The following is a 21,448-nucleotide window of genomic DNA, read 5'->3' on the forward strand; positions in this document are numbered from 1 at the left end:
TAGGCTACAGCCATGTTCACCTGCAGCACAGCCTTAGTCTTCTGATCACCCTTACTCCACTGAAACCTGAGAATGAAACAACTGGTCAGTTGATGTCAGATTCCTTGACATCAGAATTCTGACACATTTTTCATGCCCTGCACTCAGGCAGGGTATGAAAAAGTTCCCACAACAGTCTTGGGAATTGATGGCAACCATTTTAGGGAATTCTGTTCAAGTGTGGCTAGCAGATCTAAGAAACAGAATAACAGAACTAGAGACTGTTAGAGATGAAAGGATCATCCAGCATTATACATTTACATTATACATTTAATGCAAACTTATGGAGTTATTGCCTTGCCCTCTTAATTATTGGAGTACGGAGTTCCCTTTATATCCTCTTATCTGGCTAATTGGAAAACATGTTCATGAATAGACTCTTCGTAGGAAATACCTATTGCCCCATAATTGCTCCCTTCAGGGGTGCTGGCAGCAATGGGATGTGACACCACCATGTTTCCAGAGCCTGTTAAAAAGAAAAACAAAGAGGCAAACACTTTGTGTCTAGTTGCTACAACAGAACAACACAATGCAAAGGAGTTCAAACCACTGAGTCACAATATTTTCAACTCGATTTTCATTTCATTCTAACAGAGGAGTCATCAAACTATACTCTGGAGGCCAAATCTAGTCTGTCACTCATTTTTGATAACCCTTAAACCAAGAATGGTTTTTAAACTACTTTATGGTTGAGGGGAGAAATCAGAAGAAGAATATTTTATGGCAGGTGAAAATCAAATTGCAGCCTTCATCTCTAAAGTTCTATTGAAACATAGAGTGAAAAACACACTCATGTGGACATGTCTTTGGCTAGTGTTGGCTTATAGTGCAGAGTTAAGCAGCTGTAACAGAGACTATATATAACATAACATATTTAGTGTTTAGTTCTTTAGGAAGAAAAATAAATTTTTGCTTGACTTATTGCAAAAACACAATACTAGTGGATCATGTTTTTCTCTTGCTGCTGACAGTGTTTAGATGGCACACTCTCCACCAAGCAGCCCCCCGGAAACCAAGAACACGTTTGCCATGGTGAGAAGAGGCTGTGAAAATCTGAGAGCCAGGAAAGCTTATGATTCTCCACAGGACCTGCAAAGGGGAAGGACATATGGCTTGATCATGTGACAATTGATTGTATGTAATGAACAACATAAGGCCAGAAGCATGGATGCAAGTTCTATGCTTTAACCGTTGAGATATTAAAATTTTTTGTATTATATTTATTTATTTATTTATTTATTTATTGGGTAGAGACAGAAATTGAGAGGGAAGGGGGTGATAGAAAGGGAGAGAAACAGAGAGACACCTGAAATACTGCTTCATCACTTGCAAAGCTTTCCCCCTGCAGCTGGGGACTATGGGCTTGAACCTGGGTCCTGTGCATTGTAGCATGTGCGCTCAATCAAGTGCACCACCACCTGCCCCCCTAACAGCTGGGATATTTCCTTGACTACTGGAAGCACGAAGGACTTGAAAGATATCACAGTGGTTATATAACAGGCTTCCATGGCTGAGGCTCCAAGGTCCCAGGTTCAATCCCTGGTGCAACCATAAGGCAGAACTGAATGTGCATTGGTCAAAAAATGAAAGGAAGAAAGAAAGAAAGAAAGAAAGAAAGGAGGGAAGAAAGGAAGGAAGGAAGGGAGAAAGGGAAGGAGAAAAAATGACTAGCCAAATAACTCACTTGGATATTGAGCCTTTGCTATTCACACAGCCTAGGTTTGAGCCCAGTCCCCACTGCATTAAAAGTTTTTTTGGTGCTATGGTATCTTTTCCTCTCTTTCTATCTGAAAAAGTTGGCCTGAAGTGGTAAAGCCTCAATGATAACAAAACAAACAAGAGAGAGAAGGGGGAGGAGGAAAACTAAAGAAGGGATTATGAGATTCCAATGGTTCCGTGTGGGGTGAGGTCATGCTAGCATCTTCTGTCTAGTTCCATGTGAGAGGTCTCATAGAAACCATAGTATGGGTGTCATTCACAGCTGATACCATTTTTTTTAAAGAAATTATTTATCAATGATAGGAGAGAAGAAGAGAGGAGAGGAGAGGAGACAGACAGACAGAGAGAGAGAGAGAGAGAGAAACTAGACATCACTCTGGTACATGTGCTGCTGGTATTGAACATGAGACCTTGTGCTTGAGAATGCTTTATCCACTGTGCCACCTCCTGGACCACGCCATTTTTTTCATATCTCCCTCAGCATCTCCCAGTATTTTTCTTTCACTAACTTAAGTTATTACTAATTTTAATATTTAAATTAATACTTATTTATTTATTCCCTTTTTGTTGCCCTTGATTTATTGTTGTTGTTATTGATGTCATTGTTGTTGGAAAGGACAGAGAGAAATGGAGAGAGGAGAGGAAGACAGAGAGGGGGAGAGAAAGACACCTGCAGACCTGCTTCACCACTTGTGAAGCGACTCCCCTGCAGGTGTGGAGCTGGGGGCTCGAACCAGGATCCTTACACTGGTCCTTGCACTTTGTGCCATGTGCATTTAACCCGCTGTGCTACCGCTCTACTCCCTGCTTAAGTTATTTTAAGCATCAACCTGTGTTCCTGCTTAAGATACAGTTAAAAAATTAAATGTAGTTAAGTGAATAACAACACTAAATCATGAAATCCAGAAATTCTGGCATTTTGGTGATGTGGGAAGGCTTCTGACATAGGAAGAAGGTGTGTCCACAGGAAAATGCTTGAGTTAGTTGTGGCAAGAAGTTTGAAACAGTTTGTGGGAGTCAGTGTTTTTCATGAGTATAATCAAAATAGAAAATAACCCACAAAAACTAAAATCAAAGCAAGTGAACAAAAACAATCATTGTTTTTCTAGGCAGTGATTTGATTAAAAAGGGAAAGCCAGCTGTGTCTGTTCAGACTTGGCTGTAGCATAGATTTCTGTGCTCTGCTCTGGCACGTAACTGAGCAGGCACTGGTTTTGATGTAGTTATCAGCCCTATTTATCCTGATGGGGTGATAATGCCAGTGGTTTTCTGATAAACTAAAGTATTAGGATTTTCATGCGCACTACAGTTGCCAGTACATAAGTGTTTTCACTCTGTGGACTTTCCAATGTTCAATTTCACTGTGAGAATGGCCACACAGAGGATAACAATGTTTTGTTCTCTTTTTTTTCCCCTTTTTGTTGCCCTTGTTGTTTTATCCTTGTTGTGGTTATTATTGTTGTTATTGCTGTCTTTGTTGTTGGATAGGACAGACAGAAATCAAGATAAGAAGGGAAGACAGAGAGGGGGAGAGAAAGATAAGACACCTGCAGACCTGCTTCATCACTTGTGAAGCGACTCCCCTGCAGGTGGGGAGCTGGGGGATCGAACTGGCATCCTTATGTGGGTCCTTGAGCTTTGTGCCTTGTGCGCTTAACCCACTGCACTACCGCCCAACCCCCTTATTCACTTTACTTATTCACTCTGAATGCAAAAATCAAATCTCAGAAGGGGAGTCTCCATACTTTTACTTAACTAGATGGTATTTAGAAAGCAGATCTTAACTAGCATTAGTTTATAGGACAGACCAGGGTGTTCTGGCTGGGAATAGACTAACATATAAAGTTGTGAATGATCTCATTTTAATGAGGAAACTTATTCTGGTATGTTTTTCTCTGAACACTTGCTCTTTGCCATCTGTCTTCTTTACTAACACAGATTAGGATATGCTTGCTTTGTTTGGTTAAATGTGTTATGTGAGGAGAAAAATCATCATGTCATTTGAGCATGTTTGGAGATTTCAGAGACTCCATATTTATAATTGTTTTGCCCTGTTCTGTCTCTGGACTCAGGAGTTGGAAGCCGAAGAGGGACTGAGAAGAGCTGAGATCTTGCTGCTATAGAGGCCTTTTCTAGATATGGCTAATTCTGTCATTCTGTCAGATTCAATACCATAATAAGCCAGAGCTGAACAGTGCTCTGATCTCTCTGTGTCTTTCTCTCTATCTCCTTCATTAGAATAATATAATATTAAAAAAGGAAATCTATGGGAAGATCCTTTGAGAATCAAGTCTCCTATACCTCATTAAAATCTCACCAAATATTTTTGCATATATTGGTGGTTCTTTCCTGAATTATTTCTATGGTGATTTTTTTTTATATAAAGGAAACATTGACTAAACCATAGGATAAGAGGGGTACAACTCCATACAATTCCCACTACCAGAACTCTGTATCCCATCCCCTCTCCTGATAGCTTTCCTATTCATTAACCCTCTGGGAGTATGGACCCAAGGTCATTATGGGATGCAGAAGGTTGAAAGTCTGGCTTCTGTAATTGCTTCCCTGCTAAACATGGGCGTTGACAGGTTGATCCGTACTCCCAGCCTGTCTTTCTCTTTCCTATGGTAAATTTCTAACTCTATCATCCCTTCTACTGTGACTTACCATTTTGTGTGCATTACATTCTCTATAAACTAATGAATGCAATTTCAAAAATTATATGCTAACAATATTAAAAATAAAAATCATCTTATATATGTAGACCTGTGGGCTCTGATTAAATTTAACATTATAGAGCTGCAGTTACATTATATTATTATGTTGGGTTATTTATTTGCTTATTTTCTTGTTTGTTTGTTTTTGCCACCACAGATATTACTGGAGTTGTGATTGAATATTGATGTCATCATTCACAGTGGCTGGTTTCCTTCTTCTTTTCCATTCCTTTCTCTTTCCTTCCATCCCTCCTTCCCTTCCATCCCTCCTTCCCTTCCATCCCTCCTTCCCTTCCATCCCTCCTTTCCTTCCTTCCTTCCTTCCTTCCTTCCTTCCTTCCTTCCTTCCTCTCTTTTTCCTTTTATGATAGAGACAGAGATAAATAGAAAGGGGAAGAAAAGAAGGAGAGAGAGGGAAAGAGAGAAGGATAGACACCTGCAGCACTACTTCACCACTTGTGAAGCTTCTCCTCCGTAGGTAGGGGCAGGGGCTTGAACTAAAGTCCTCACTTGTGGTAGCATGTGAATTCTCCTGGGTGAGCCACCACTTGGCCCCTATTTTATTATGTTATAAGGAATATTTTCAAAGGCTTTTTCTAGATATGGCTAATTCTGTTATTCAATTACTTTTTAGTCAGAAAGGGCTACTTTACAGTCAACATTTATTTATCTCTCTCTCTCTCTCTCTCTCTCGTTTGCCACCAGGGTTATCACTGGGTCTTAGTGACTGCACAATTAATTCACCACTCCCTGTGGTTGTTTTCTTCTTTTATCTCATAGTATAGACAGAAATTGAGAGGAAAAGGGGAGATAGAGAGGGAGAGAGCAAGAGAGACACCTGCAGAACTGCTTCCCCATTCATGATGCCTCCCCCACTGTGAGTGGGGAGCAAGGGCTTGAATCTGGATCCTTGCTCATGATAATGTGTGTGCTTAACTGGGTGCACTGCTGCCTGGCTCCCTGCAGTCAACATTTTTACATGTTACAACTGTGATTCAAAGAAGAGTATAGATGCATACATGTAAGTCACATTCAGATTTGGTTCAAATTAGATCTTTAACATTAATTTTAGTCAAACACAAATATTATTCAGCTTCTGTGATGTGGCAGAGAAACTTCGTCATTAGTTCTGTTTGGTAATAGTAAAAGCTTGCGGTGCTCGGGAATGAGAGGAGGAGGCCCTTTCCAGGTTCCTGCTGGCATTAGACCAAGCTGGTTAGATGAAAGTGATGTCTGGGATACAATACTGAGGAAGGAGTACAGAGTTTCCATGACTTCCCCAAGAATATCACATACTCACCAATGTGTACATATGCTGCACTTGTTATTTTATCTGTTAGTCTGAAATTCAGTTTTCTATGAACAAAGCTGAACATTCAGTTCTATATGAACAAAAGCTTCTGTCTTAACTAAGAAAAAGTAAATTGTACTAGGGTTGACAGAAATTCTTACTACTGTTTGCAAATTAGTTTTGGAATAACATAGATAAGAACAATTATTTCCTAGAAAGATCTTAAGCTTTGATAAAAGATAAATGACTATCAAGTAAGCCAGGGATAACTGCAGGGAACAATCTAAGTAAAAACAAAAAATTCTTGGAAGTCAGGCAGTAAGTAGCACAGCGGGTTAAGTGCAGGGGGTGCAAAGCTCAAGGACCAGAATAAGGATCCTGGTTCAAGCCCCCGGCTCCCCACCTGCAGGGAGGTCACTTCACAAGCGGTGAAGGAGATCTGCAGGTGTCTGTCACAAGGACACCAAGGACAACAAAAGGGAATAAATAAATGTTTAAAAAAATTCTTGGTGTGCACTCCATATTTCAATAATTATCAGTTGTAAAAATAGGTCCTTACTAGTTCCACTATAGTAGAAAGACTATAGACTAGAGTCTTCTTTTTGATTTTATTTATTTATTGGGTAGAGATACAGAGAAAAAGAGAGAGAACTACAGTACTGCCTCACCATTTTTGAAGCTTTTCCCCTACAGGGACAGGAGCTGGGGACAGGAGCTTGAACCCAGGTCTTTGCACATTATAGCACGTACACTCAGTCAGGTGCAGCTACTACCTGGCCCCCTTGGAGCCTTCTTGTTCTTTTTTTTTTTTTAACCTCTAACTAGAGAGATTGTTCAGCTTTGGCTGAAGGTGGTGCTTCGGATTGAACTCATGACCTTGGAGACTCAGGCATAAAAGTCTTTTGCATAACCATTATGCTACCCATCTCGCTCCAAGATTAATCTTATGGAATAGGAATCAAAAGAGGATTTGGAAGTTACAGAAGGCAGACAGAAAAATGAACATCAAATGGGATGCTGTCATAGTAGTTAACATTTAATACTGAAACCAGGGATTTTTCTTACCATCATTAGAACCAAAGCTTCCATTGATGGGTTTTCTCTGAAACCTGCAAATAAGCACACATACATGCTCCTAAGACAGGAACACCTCAACATTTTCCATTTGTTCTTTGTAGACTTTGTTGCAGATTTATCTGCTAGGATCTCTTTAAAATGTACCTTTGGATGTGGAGAAACTGACCCTGATACATTGATAGCGAGATTGTACAATAGTCTAGCCATTTTGGAAAACAGTTTGGTGGTTCCTCAGAAAGTTAAAACTATATACCACATCTACATATATGGTATATAGTTAATCTCTGAGGTATAAATACACATTCACACAAATTTATTTTCAGATTCAATTCACATTAAAATTCATGCTTTAAGATGCACAATTGGATATTAAATTTTAGTATGTTTACAAAATTGCACTTCCATCATTATTATCTAATTGCATAGTGTTGTTGGCACTTATTACAGAAATTCCATAGCAGTCATTTCTATTGCTCACTCCTCCCAGGCCCCAGCCATCACGAAATCTACTTTCTGTCTCCGTAACCTGTTGGCGTTCGGTGCTTGCACTACAATCCCACTGTTCCTGGTGGCCATTTTTCCCATGTTTTTTTTTTCTTTCTATATTTTTATTTGACAAGACAGAGAAAAATTGAGAAGGGAAGGATATAGAGAATGGTGGAGAAAAATAGAGACCTGCAGACCTGCTTCACTGCTAATGAAGTGTTCTCTCTGTAGGTGGGAAATGAGGGATTGAACCCAGGTCCTTGTGCATGTTGGTATGTGCACTTAACGGGGTGTGCCACCACCTGGTCCCATTTCTTTTTAAAGAAAGTCTTTATTTTATTATTAGATAGAGACACAGAGAAATTAAGAGTGTTGGGAGAGATACAGAGAGACACCTGCAGGTCTGCTTCACCACTCGTGAAGTTTTCCCCCTGCAGGTGGGGACAAAGGGCTTGAACCTATGTCCTTGCACACTATGTGTGCACTTAACCAGGTATGCCTCCTCTTGGCCCCACTAGTGTTTTCAAGATTCATCTATGTGACAGCATGAATAAATATTCAGGCATTTTCAAAGCTGAATACTATTCCATTTATGATATATCACACTTAATGTATTTGTTTATACTTGATGGACCTTTTTGGTGATTTCACTTTTTGAACACTCAGGTACTTCCAAATAGGGGCTCTGGAAGTTGCATACTCCTGATTCTATTATGTTTGGTGGACGAATTTTTTCCTCTTAGTTCTTTTGTTCTTAAAAGCAGCACATTTATCTCTGCCTCTGGCCCTGGGCTCTTAATTCTTTACACCATTCTTTCCTTAGACATGGCTGGTTCGTTCTTCTCATTCAGAACTTGCCTCAGAGAAATTTTTTTATACGGAAGAAATTAAATCTAATGTACCTTCCACAACCCAATAATTATGTATTATTTTACTGTACTTATTCTTTTCTTATCACTAACTGCATTTTTTTTTAATTGCAGGTTTGCCCCACTTTGGACTGACTTCTTCAGAGAGAGGAAGGGAGAAAGGTTTGGAGGGAGGGAGAGAAAAGTTTCTTCCAAAGTGGTGGTGGTGGGAGGTCAGGCTTGAACTGTGGACATGAGAAAGCAGTACACTATCTAGGTGAGGTATTTTTGTCAGTTCTGAAATTATTACTTAATTTCAGACTTGTCTATGTTTACCTTTGTACAGTGTCAGGTAGGTCCTATAAAAGCAGGAATCTAAACTGTCTTGCCAACCACTGCATTTTTAATTTCTAGGGTAGGACCTGGCACATAAGAGATGATAACTAAATATTTGTTAAATGAATAAAGCCTCTTAGGATCAATAGTTGTAATCTTACCTAGAGATTCTGGCTGTCAAATGAAGACTCAATGAAATGTCTTTGCATTATTTTAGCTATATTAGCCGTACAAAAATAAGTATATAGGCTTATTAAAGATTGTGTACTTGGATTGTGTGTTTGTATTAACAAACTTTACCCAACATTTATCCTTGGCCTTGGAGTTGATAGGATTCTTTAGAGGAGTTAAGTGGTTTACAAAGCTAGAGTGAGGTAGATAGTAAGCAGTGGACACAACAAAATAGTGGATGAGAGCCATGCTAGATTCACTGCAAAATGGCTACACTCAACTCTTAATCTCAAAGTGGAGCTGATACCTTCACCTCTGGAATATGGATTGGCCTCATAACTGATTTTGATTAACAATGAGGGAAGTAATAGTGTTTCATCTTTAAATCTTCAGCTTGAGGTCATGAATCCTTTGATGAACTTTCTTTTTTCTAATTAAGATTATCATCTTGTTTTATTTTACTTTTTTTTTTTTTTTGGTAGTGAGACAATAAAAGAGACCACAGCACTGAAGCTACCTTCAGGGGCCAGACTCGAACCTGGACTGCACTCCTGGCAAAACAACATGCTCAAATGAGCTATGTTGCTGGCGCTCAGTTGTTTTTCTTGGAGGCATCCTCAAAGAGCCAAGACTAGCCTACTGGAAGACGAGAGGAGTATGAGAGGAATATATAAAGGTGAACCCTTTATATATTTTTATTATTAGCCTTTTGTCAGATTGATGTATGTGCGCTTAACCCACTGCGCTACCGCCCGACCCCCACCTACAGAAGCTTTTTAATTTCACATAGTCCCATTGGCTTATTTTTATTTTAGTCTTCCTTGCAATTGGATTTGTATCACTGACGATGCCTATAAAATTTATATAGGAAAAAAAAAGTGCTGCCAACATTTTCCTCTAAGTATTTGATAGTTCCTGGTCTAACATTCAAGTCCTTGATCTATATGGAGTTTATTTTTGTGTGTGGTGAAATGTAATGGTTTAGTTTCATTCTTTTGCATGTTACAACCCACTTTTCCTAACACCATTTGTTGAAGGAACTTTCTTTTTCCCATTTGATAATTTGAGCTCCCTTGTCAAAAATTCAATGTACATAAGTATGACTAAACTCTTATGACCACACCCAGCTAAGATACAGTTCAGGTGAAATGAGCCATGCAGCTGGCCCATAGATCTGTGAGCAAATTTAAGTATTTGTTATTGTAGGTTAGAGGAGTTTTTTCAGGTTGGGTTTTTAATGTTGTATTGTTATGGTAATGGGCAATTAATATATGGATCAAAGGGAAAGATGAGGGGCTGGGTGGTGGTGGCACTCCTGGTTGAGTGCATATATTACAATGCACAAGGACCCGGGTTCAAGCCCCTGCCCCTCTCCTGTAGGGGGAAAGCTTTGCTAGTGGTGAAGCAGTGCTGTAAGTGTCTCTCTGTCTCTATCTCCCTCTTCAGGGGGCTGGGCCGTGGTGCCCCTGGTTGAGCACAACTTACAGTGTGCAAGGATCCAGGTTTGAGCCCCCGGTCCCCGCCTGCAGGGGGAAAGCTTCGCGAGTGGTAAAGCAAGGATGCAGGTGTCTCTCTCCCTCTCTTTCTCTCCCTTCCTTCTTGATTTCTGGCTGTCTCTAGCCAATAAATAAATAAATAAATATAATTTAAAAAATAAATAAAAAATAAAGACAAAAAATTAAAAATAAATTAAAAACAAGGGAAAGATGCGTATGCAGGAGGGAGTAATTTGAGTTTAATTCTGAAACCAAAACTGGTATGTCTGGGAGAAAAGTGAGAAGAACAAACAAGAGAACATACCTGCTGTGCTGGGCCCAGAACCCCGCACATTCACTGTGGGGTCTCCTTAAATACTTGTGACATGAATTGGGGTTGGGGAATGAGAGTGGAATGGATCTAGGGTCAAAAGCATAAAGGCACTTTGGAGTTTTAGCTCCCTGAGAGCAGGAGTTATATCTCTCACTAAGGTGAAGCACTGACAGCATATCCCATAGGTACTGGTAATAGGAGCTACTGTCTCCCCTAATCCAGCTTTCTACTCCTATTTCTAATTCTGACACCATTTCCCTAGACAATACATTTAGCCCATCTGCATGTTAAGCTGCTGGGCTCAGGCAAAAATTAGTAAAACCATGGACACCTTGGGATATATACCTAAAACAGACTTCCTAGCTCCTTCCAACATAAAGACCCCAATTCTCATCTACTATATTCTTACCTATAGGTTCCTGATTATTAAACAATTTGTTCTGCTTTATATCTTAATGCTTTTCAGCCACCAAGTTGCAGATGCTACCATGACACCAACTTGATTTCCTTGGACAGACGACCTCATCAACGTGTCCTGGAACCCAACCTTTCCAGAGCCCTTACCCACTAGGGAAAGATAGAAACAGGCTGGGAGCATGGATCGACCTGCCAACGCCCATGTCCAGTGGGGAAGCAAATATAGAAGCCAGACCTTCCACCTCCTGCACCCTATAATCATCCTGGGTCCATACTCCCAGAAGGATAAAGAATAGGAAACCTTCCAATGGAGAGGATGGGATGAGGAACTCTGGTAATGAGAATTTTGTGGAATTGTATCCCTCTTACCCTATGGTCTTGTTGATCATTATTACATTATAAATAAATAAATAAGGTTCACCAAGCAAATGGCATAATGCTATGGGACTGGTTTAATTTGGTTTTACAGAAACTTTGTTATTTTAGTACAATAAAATTCAGGAAGAATTTGTTAGCATTTTTCACAGTCTATTTCCCCTATTTAGAATGCCGAATAGTTCTTATGTCCCTGTATTTCTATATTCAGTTTGTCTAAATTTGGAAAGAATCTATGCTTGTGCATTTGATGATAGGAGGATAATCTGGCAGCTAGAGGTTTCAGCAAAATCTTCTATCCCCATTTTCAACCATTGTGCTCTCTTTAGTAAGCTGAATAACAGCTTTAAAGAGAATTAGGGCCGGTGAAATAGCTCACTTGAGACCTGTCAACGCCCATGTTCAACGGGGAAGGAATTACAGAAGCCAGACCTTCCACCTTCTGCATCCCACAATGACCTTGGGTCCACACTCCCAGAGGGTTACATAATAGGAAAGCTATCAGGGGAGGGGATGGGATACGGAATTCTGGTGGTGGGAACTGTGTGGAGTTGTACCCCTCTTATCCTATGGTTTTGTCACTGTTTCCTTTTTATAAATTAAAAAAAGAAATAAAATAAAACAAATGAAAAAAAAAAAAAGAAAGAAATAGCTCACTTGAGTAGTGTGCTGCTTAGCCATGTGTGTGGTTCAGGTTTGAGCCCTTCCTCCACTGCACTGAAGGAATCATTGGTCATGTGGTCTTGATCTTGATCTCTCTCTTTTTCTTCTTCTTTTCCTCTCTCTCTGCCCTTATAAAAAATAAAATAAAAATAGGGAATGATATCTAGCTACTATTTTTGTCTGTATGTTAATGGAAATCTTTCTTCTAAAATTTAAAATAGTGACAGTGGGGATAGTTTTCTTTCTCCTTTTATAAGATAAATATTAAATAGAAATTTATTAATGACATAAATATTTCCTGGGAAAAACCTTGAAATTCTGAGTAACTGACTGTGCAGTTTTAGACACAAAACAGTTTTCTAGAGAGAGAAGAGATAAACTTCTTTCTTCATGAAGTAAGTCAAAATTTTTCAAGCCTTCTTAAGTCAAATCCTTGCTAAGGTGCCAGCCTTTGGTCTGCTGTCATTTATAAGAACTGCCCTCCATCATGTCCCCTGTCCTCTTCACATATGCCTTAATTAACCTGCTTATGAAACCAAAGTAAGACTCTGAACCAGGCTGCTTGGCTTCACAACCCAGCTCCATTTAATGTCTGTAAATTTTGTTCAAGTTGCATTACTGTCTTATTTTCTTAATCATGAAATAGTGACAATCCTAGGACCCATTATTCTGTGGCATTAGATGAGAATCTGTTTATTAGGCTCAGCACAAGGCCTGGCAGAGAGCTGGCAGCTGGTAAATGTTAGTGATTATGACCTGATACACTAATTGGGCTGATAAGCAGGTTATGTACCTATAGTCTGAGATTTTTGTCTTTAACTTTTTATTTGAAAATAACTTCAAATTTACAGAGAAGTTTTAAGACTAGGACTAGGATATAGACAATCCTCACACTCCTTCCTTAGATTTGCTTGTTAGCATATTACTCTATTTGCTTTATCATTCTTAGGCTCAGGGTCTCTGTGTGTATACATGCATATGTAAGTTCAAAATTCATTAAAAGCTACATATAACATGAAATTTTATATTTATTTATTTTCCTTTTCTTACCCTTGTTATTTTTTTATTGTTGTTGTAGTTATTATTGTTGCTGTTATTGATGTCGTCGTTGTTGGCTAGGACAGAGAGAAATGGAGAGAGGTGGGGAAGACAGAGAAGGGGAAGAAAGATAGACACCTGCTTCTTCCCCGCTTGTGAAGTGACTCCCCAAGATGGGGAGCCAGGGCTCAAACCGGAATCCTTACGCTGGTCCTTGTGCTTCATGCCACATGTGTTTAACCTGCTGAGCTACTGCCCAGCTCCCTATAAGATGAAATTTTATGCCTAACTATTGTCAAAGAATAAAGATATTATCTTATATAGTTGTGAAATTCAGCAAACTTAACATTGATATGCTACTCTTATGCAATCTACTGTCTATATTGCAATTTTGAAATACATACTCAGTAGTAGCATGTTTTTCTTCTAGAAAAAGATACAGTTTGAGATTGGCGTATTACCATCTCCTATCCAAGTACTAAATAGGCCCGACCCTACTTAGTTTCTGAGATCAGATGAGATGGGGTGTGTTCAGAATGGTGTGGGAGTAGACAGTTTATCATCTTTCAAAACATTCCACTTTTGTTGTTTTGTTAATTTCAAATATTCATTACATTCATATATTCAAGACAGAGAAAATGTATGTGTCCCAAAACTTCAGGTAAAGCTGTTAATTGAATGCGGTTTATTATGTTTTTGTAGCTGGGGAATCTCACATGTTTGATTTCACTGCTCTCTTCCTTTCATCATCAGTTTTCATTCAGGATGGGAGAGAGTGAGAGAGAAAGAGAGAGAGACAGAGACAGAGACATCACAGCACCAGAGTTTTCCTCCAATGCCCCACACAGTGTTCTGGGCTCAAACCTGAACCACGTGCATAGCAAGGCAGAAGCCCTACCTCTGGTTCAGAATATTCACTATTTTAATTCTAATTTTTCTTTGAGATTATATTTAAAACATGCACTTCTGGCTGGAATGCTACATTAATGAGGTTATATCTTTCTTAGAGTGTCATATTAGAGTCACTCAATATGTATTTTTCCATGGGAGTATAATTTTTGATCAACTGATATTTTTCATAAATTGTTTGATTTCTCCACGGTATCATTATTATAGTTCCCCTTTTAACTATAAGCAATTTGTGGAGATACATGTTAAGGTCATTCAAATATCTTGATCCACCTCCTTTTTTTCCGCTTGATTTAACGTCCACTGTTTCCTTTCAAAAAGATTAATTTTTATCGAGAGAGACAAGAGGCAGAGACTGATGCTAGACCACCTCTCTGGCATATGCAAGTCTTTGGTATGCTCATGCATAGCAAGTCCTGTGTTCTGCTAGCTGAGTCAATTCCTAGCACTGATTCTTAATCTGATCTATGTCAAATAATGAGTTTCTCATTCCAGCACTCCCTTCATATTTGTGACTCAGTTTCTGGTATTCTGCTGTAAGCAATAGTCCTCCCTTCTCCTCCCAGTATTTGCCAATGGTTTCTTTACCTAATGTGTATCTATTTTCCTAAATTGTTGAAATTAATCTGCTTGTACTTAAGTCCTTTCCTCCACCCTTTCTTTCTTCTTTCTCCTTTCTTTTCTCATTTGTTCTTCCCTTTCCTATCTTTCTTCATCAATTCCTATTTTTCTCAACTGTTCAGAATTCATTGTTACCCATAATGATCCTTAACTATTTTGACAAGATTCCCAGATATCATCATGCTAATTCCAGGGATTTTGAAGTCAGTTTCTCAACTAAGAATTTCAGAAGGGGGGCCGGGTGGTGGTGCACCTGGCTAAGCATGTACATTACAGTGCGCAAGGACCCAGGTTCCAGCCCCTGGTCCCCACCTGCAGGGGGAAAGCTTCACGAGTGGTGAAGCAGGGCTACAGGTGTCTCTTTATCTTTCCCTCTTCTCAATTTCTGGCTGTATCTATCCAATAAATAAAGTTAATAAAAAAAAGTAAAGTCACTGTCAATGATAGTCATTTAAAAAAGAATTTCAGAAGGGATTTATTTTTTGCATCAGAGATAGGCTTGTACCATTGAGATAGCTGCATTATGATGGCTATGATGTATTTTGACAGACGGGGTTAATATTGCCTAATAGTTTGAAAACTCTATGCTGGCTTTATTTTGTTTTATTTATTTTTAAAATTTTTATTTATAAAAAGGAAACACTGACAAAAACCCTGGGATAAGAGGGGTACAACTCAACACAATTTCCAACACCAGAACTCTGTATCCCATCCACTCCCCTGATAAGCTTTATTTTCTTTACATGCTCAAGAAGAGAAAAAACATTCGCTTATTGTAGACCTCCTGCTGTCTTTTATACTTATTTATGAGAACCATAAAAAACAACAGAATTTTCAAGACTCAGGTCTGCTGAGAGAGGCAGAGTGCTTACGGGGTCTAAACTCTTGGGAATGGAAATTTCCTTGGTCTAATTACAGTAAGATTATTCCTACAGCAGTAGGAAAGCACCTGATAATGGGGTATCATAACACTATAGCTATTTATTATATCTCAAGATTTATTTTAGACATTATCTTTTACTTCGTTTAGAAGGCTTATCGTTACTTATTTCATCTGAGGTAGAGTTTCACATGAGAGTAAAACCATAGTAACATTCAGGTACATGCAAGTCCTGTGCTCTATTGCTGAAGCTATTTCTCTGGCTGTTAATTTTTATGCTTTTCATGGAATATTTAAAGGTATCGCTAAATCTTCATGTTTGGAAAAATAATCATTTCCTGAGTCTCATATGTTTTTATGTGAACAAGGAAATAACTAGTATTTTACCAGCATTCACTCTGTGCAGGATACTGAAGTAAATACTACCCTTACAGGATCCTATGAGGTAAATTGCTATCTTGCATCATAGATGAGGAAACTGAAGCATAGAAAAGTGAATTAACTTGTCCAAGGTCACACAATTAATGGCTGAGGTAGAAGTGAATCCAGTAAATATGGCTTCACAGCCCATTTTCTATTTACTATGAAGAAAGAAAAAAAACAGATGGGTTAGCATTTCTTGACACGCATGACAGTCAGGTTTCCGTGGTGTAGTGGTTATCACATTCGCGTGACACATATGACCTACCTCATATAATGAACAAATGCAACAAGGAGACATCCCAAGTAGAAGGAGAAGAAGATGAGGAAACTGAGAAGAATGGACTTCACATAAATGGATTCTGAGGAAAGAGAAACAACTTTAGTTAGGTTGCCTTCAGTGAAAAATTGGACTAGGTTTGGACAAGACAGTTTTCCCCATCACACTCATTCTCAAACTCCTAACAGACTTTTATTCAACATAGCAACTTGCTAGAGGTTACCAAGGCATTAGTTAGAAAACAGTAATGATCTCCTACTGGGAGCTGAGAAGGAACTGCATGTATACTTCATAATTTAGTTCCCGTTCTTTTTTGAAGGATTTGACAAAAGGCACTGATTCTCTCTTCCTTCTCCAAAGTAAACATTATTTTTCTTATGATGTTTCTCTCTGGGAGGCTGACATAAGCACTGGATTATATGATAAACCTCCTAAAAGGAATCTCTCCCCTGGACTCTACAGCCAATTCTGACCTTTAATAGAAGGAACAATAGTAACTTTAAGGTTCTTTGTTCTCTGTAGATTCCAGGTCTGGTTCTCCTTTTCTGGTGAAAAAAGAAAAAAAAAGAAAAGAAAAGAACAAGGCACAATAGATTAAGATCAGGTTCTTGACTGAACATCTAAATAACTTTAAAAATTGAATAACATTAAGTCTGATTTCTGAATTTCTTTTCAGCAAGAGTTAAGAGAAGAAAAAAAAAAAAACTGCCCTAATCTTCAAAATAGCCTCTAGATCTTCAAGGTATCTAACTCCTCCTTTGGTTAAAACTCTCAATTTGGCTTTGGTTTGGGCACATTTTTGTAGCACTGACGGCCCCTAATAAGACTACAGTCTCCCTTCTCAAATGAAGAAGGCCTGATGTTTTTCCTCTTCTTCTTCTCTCATATCAGTGTAACTCAATATGCTGCAGACATCTGAAGAAAACAGCTGCACAAATAGAAAGCTATCTCATCTTTTGGTTTGCATTTTCTCAGTTAGTGAGAATTTGCTTCTTCTTACCTACTGGTCACCAGAGGGTTTCAAGTTGACAAAAGCATGCAGGATATTGGGAAAAACGATACAAAACAGGAAAAGCTATAAAATTAAAATTAAAGAATACACACACAGTGGTCAGGAAATAGCTCACCCAGTAGAGTGCACACTCTACCATGCTCAAAGACCCTGGTTTGAGTCCCTGGTCACAGCATGGGAGCATCTGCACAGAAAAATTTTGCTAGTGGTAGAGTGCTGTACTGCTTCTCCCTCCATCTTTAAAAGAAAAGAAAGAAAACACTTTCCTGGACACTTAAAGCGCTGGCCCAGAAGGGATGTGGGGCAGTACCAAAAAAAAAAAAGCAAGAAGAAGAATAGAGTTTCAGTGATTTCCTGCTGTCAAAAACAATAAACAAGTAGAAAATTGACCTAACACCTCATTAGGAAGTCATGTTATACTCAGTAATAAACATACTCTACCAATCATAGATGATTCTTCAGCGTCTGGGGTCTGTGATTTCCAGCAACAGACTATTCCATTTCCAAGGCAATTACTAGACATTTCTCAAAATTATTCGAATTACAACCACATCCTCACACACCCCCTATAACTGAGATAAGTTATTCCGTATTGGTTTCTTTTTATCTTGTAAGGTACAATTTTGACAACCAGAATTTAAAGTTCTGACTTTTCCCTGTCTATCTTCAAGAAAATAATGACTACTGATAAATATATAAAAACATAAATGGTCGGGTTCAATCCTCAGCACCACCAAGAGCCAGAGGGGAATAGTGTTCTGGTGAAAAAAAAAATATATATATATCCATTACTGTTGGTTACAAAACCAAGCTAAGAAAATGGACCTTGATGATGGTGGAGGAGGACCTTGGTTGGGGGTGAGAGCGTTTTGCATAAAACTGAGAAATATTGCACATACACCAACAACTTTATGTAAAACAACTTATCTGCCCAATAAAAAATAATAATAAAAAGAAAATGGACCTTGATCTGCCCTAAAAAGTCATTACTGTAGGCTAGCAAATGTTTTTTGGGTAAAATGTTAACCTCATTTGACCTGAGGAGACACTAGGTGATACAATGCATTAGATTGCACCTTATAGTGTTAATAATATTCACAGGCCTATCATTTTCTTGTGCATTGTAACATGTATGCTCAACCAGGTGCGCCACCACCCCATCCCTATGCTATCATTTTCTTTCCTTTGCATTTTCCTTAGGTATCTCTCAGACTGCCTTGCAAGTCACTCCTGACAACCCTCCTTTAGCAACTTTTTCTAAGTAGCTAAGGATCCCTCACTCTTACCTTGGACAAAGAATGAACCTCCACATGCATAATCTTCAGGCTTTATTACAAATACCACGAAGAACTGCTCACCAGGAAAATCTTTCTTCTGCATAAGACATAACAACCTTATGATAAGCAGGCAAAAAAGATATGAGGAGAGAAGTTCATGGTGGGAGGGCTTGGGGACCAAAGTGGAAAAAGAAGAAAAGTAAAATTCACTCTTGTTCCTGAACTTCTTAGAAAGTCCTTTCCCACACCCATGATTTATACTAGAATATTCACAATAAAGTAATAGTTACTTCCAAGAAATTAAATAAGGGAGCTGAGTGGTGGTGTACCCAGCTGAGAATACTCACTACTCTGAGGAGGCTTCAGGTTAGGGCTTACCTGGTAACTCTGTATTTCCTACTAGGACTCTTGAACCTCAAGCTTTGTGCATGTTAAGATATGTGCCCTCCTGATAAGTAAGCTATCTCCTGCATCTCAAAACTTAAAAAACCAAAACCAAAACAAACAAAAATAAAAACAAGAATGAAGGAAGGAAAGTAAGAAGGAAGGCAGGACAGACTCAGGTACATAGTGAATACTAATCTTTTTTCGATGCTGGCCTAGTAGATACCCTATTGACATTAGTTACCACAGAAGACATGTCTTACCTGGAGTGTGATGGCAGCTTTCTTGGTCATGGACTGGTAAACACCATTAAATTCCACATTATGGTCAAGATCATACACTGGGCACTGTAATGTGCATGAGTGTTAGAAAGGGAAGCATCACTAATGACATAGGATGTCACAATACACAAATCACACATACCACCTTGGTCACAGGGCTGGGTTCTTTCTAAGTCAGTAAACATAAGATATTTTCTCCTGAGGCTAGGAAGTTAGTGTAATGTTAATGTCCATTAACCAGAAGTCAGTGTCCTGACTTCTTTCTGTATTTTTCTCTCATCTCTCTTTGTATCTTTCTCATTAAAATGATTAAGTGACTAATCCTTTCTTAAATTAAAAATTTAAATAAAAAAATAAATAAATAAAATAAAATGATTAAGTGAAAATGGAGAAAATGTTTCTCTTCACAGCATTCATGAACTAGGCCTCCTTAAACATCCTGCCTTGTCCTTTAACGTCAAGGTCACGTTATATGAAAGAGAACAGGAACGACTCCTATAAAGTATGCAACGCCTTTCCCATTTTTCAGATTAGCAATTTGTGTCTGTGTGTGTCTGTGTGTATGAGCTCAAAATGAGATCTATAATAAAACTTTAAAAACAGAACAAATTGCAAATTAATTATTATTATTTTTTTGGTGCAGCTCTAGATTTGGTTGTTGTCATCGTCGTCTCCTTCTTCTTCTTTTTAAAGTAGTTTTTCAGGAGATGCATATGGTAAGAGGGTGACATGGTTCCCACCTTTTATCCTGGGATAATACTGGAAGGCTGACAAATTACTAAGACTCACCATGATATTCTGGACTGAGACAACAGAACATGGGTAAGTCATCTCAGATACCACTTTAATGATAACGGAGTCCACATCTTCAGGAAATTTGTACAGAAAATACTGGGAACAAGAATATTATCAAAGTTAATATTAAGAGATACTAATAATCATGAATTCAAATTATTTTCACATGAATAAGATTCTTCTCTCTACTACCAGGCACAGAATTCAAATTTAAATCTCTATAAGTCTCCACTAATTCAATCAATTATTCATCTCAAAAGTATTGAGCATCTGACCTTAGCAGGGCCCTATGCAGGCCTCAGGAATACAGCTGTAGACAACACAAAGGAGCCATTTCATACAATATTAGCATTTCATTTCTCTCTCTTTTTGTTTTGCCACCAGTACTATTGTTGGGGCTGCATGCTTACATGATTCCACTGCTCCAGGAAGATCTCTCTCTTCCTCTCTCTCTAATTAATAGAGGGTGAGAAAGAGAGAGGGGATGGAGAGGGTAAGATGGGGGAGGGGGAGAAAGATTGCTGTAATATCACTGTGTAAATGCTTTCATATGGTGGCTGGGACCTTAAACCTATGTCCTTGCACATGGTAAAGTGTATACTCTATGGGGTGAGCCTAGCTCTTAGGCCAGGTATTTCATTTTATATGATTTTTTTCTTCTCATGGAAACTTTGCAGTACTTCAGTCTAAGTCTGATTTGAGGAGATCCCTCTACCCCATTGAATTAGAGTTGGGTGTAATATGATACAAGATGTACTTTAGTGAAGTCATTTTGAAATACTGAGTTCCACTTGAAAAGCAGACCAACCTGTTTTTCAAGACTGGGTGCGGTGTAATGCAGCAAAGCAAAAGGCTCTGGACTAGGGGTGTTGGGCATGGGAGTGGGTGGGAAGAGTGAATCTGGTACTCAAGACAAGGTGAGTTGGTGGTGGGTGTGGTGTGCAGACACCTATCATGGGGAGAGAAGAAACTCTAGAGATGTATCAACAACTGCCCTGTAACCCATTCTTTCCCTCAGTAAAATGATTTGAGGTAGGTGTCTGGGGGGGGTGGGGGGAGAGGGAGAGTCACATCTATTTTCCATAGAGAATTAGTACTGGACTCACTTCTTTTAGACTTTTGCTTAAAGAATGTAAGGATTCTGGTTTGAGTCCCCAGCCCCCCACCTGCAGGGGAGTCACTTCACAGGTGGTGAAGCAGGTCTGCAGGTGTCTGTCTTTCTCTCCCCCTCTGTCTTCCCCTCTTCTCTCCATTTCTCTCTGTCATATCTAACGACAACATCAATAATAACTACAACAACAATAAAAAACAAGGGCAACAAAAGGGAAAAAATGTATTTCCTAGTGCACACATTACAATGCACAAGGACACGGGTTTGAGCCCCCCTTTCTCTCCCACCCTGCCTTGCCCACCTGCATAGGGAAGCTTTGTGAGTGGTGAAACAGTGTTGCAGGTGTCTCTCTGTCTCTCTCCCTCTCTATCACCTATTATCCCCTCTCTTCTCAATTTCTGGCTGTGTCTATCCAATTAATAAACAAAGATAATAAAAAATTAAAAAGAAAGAATCTACAGCAAACTCTAACAAAAGGACTTTTCAAAGTTA

The 21,448-nt window shown here is 38.9% G+C and overlaps 1 protein-coding gene across 7 annotated transcripts in view; it reads right to left on the bottom strand.

Moving 5' to 3' along the window:
• Nucleotides 1-21,448, bottom strand: part of SIDT1 (SID1 transmembrane family member 1) — a 154,742-nt gene that overhangs the window by 51,934 nt on the left and 81,360 nt on the right. For all 7 annotated transcript variants that reach the window (XM_007516322.3, XM_060198351.1, XM_060198350.1 and 4 more), the window contains exons 5-11: nucleotides 19,840-19,941; nucleotides 19,033-19,116; nucleotides 18,395-18,482; nucleotides 16,570-16,641; nucleotides 16,085-16,178; nucleotides 6,832-6,875; nucleotides 434-505 (exon numbers count right to left, since the gene is read on the bottom strand). In XM_007516322.3, the coding sequence (XP_007516384.1) occupies nucleotides 434-505; nucleotides 6,832-6,875; nucleotides 16,085-16,178; nucleotides 16,570-16,641; nucleotides 18,395-18,482; nucleotides 19,033-19,116; nucleotides 19,840-19,941 (556 nt within the window). The remainder of the gene's footprint in view (nucleotides 1-433; nucleotides 506-6,831; nucleotides 6,876-16,084; nucleotides 16,179-16,569; nucleotides 16,642-18,394; nucleotides 18,483-19,032; nucleotides 19,117-19,839; nucleotides 19,942-21,448) is intronic.

Source organism: Erinaceus europaeus, chromosome 9, assembly GCF_950295315.1.
Source record: "Erinaceus europaeus chromosome 9, mEriEur2.1, whole genome shotgun sequence".
In the NCBI taxonomy this organism is placed as follows: domain Eukaryota; kingdom Metazoa; phylum Chordata; class Mammalia; order Eulipotyphla; family Erinaceidae; genus Erinaceus; species Erinaceus europaeus.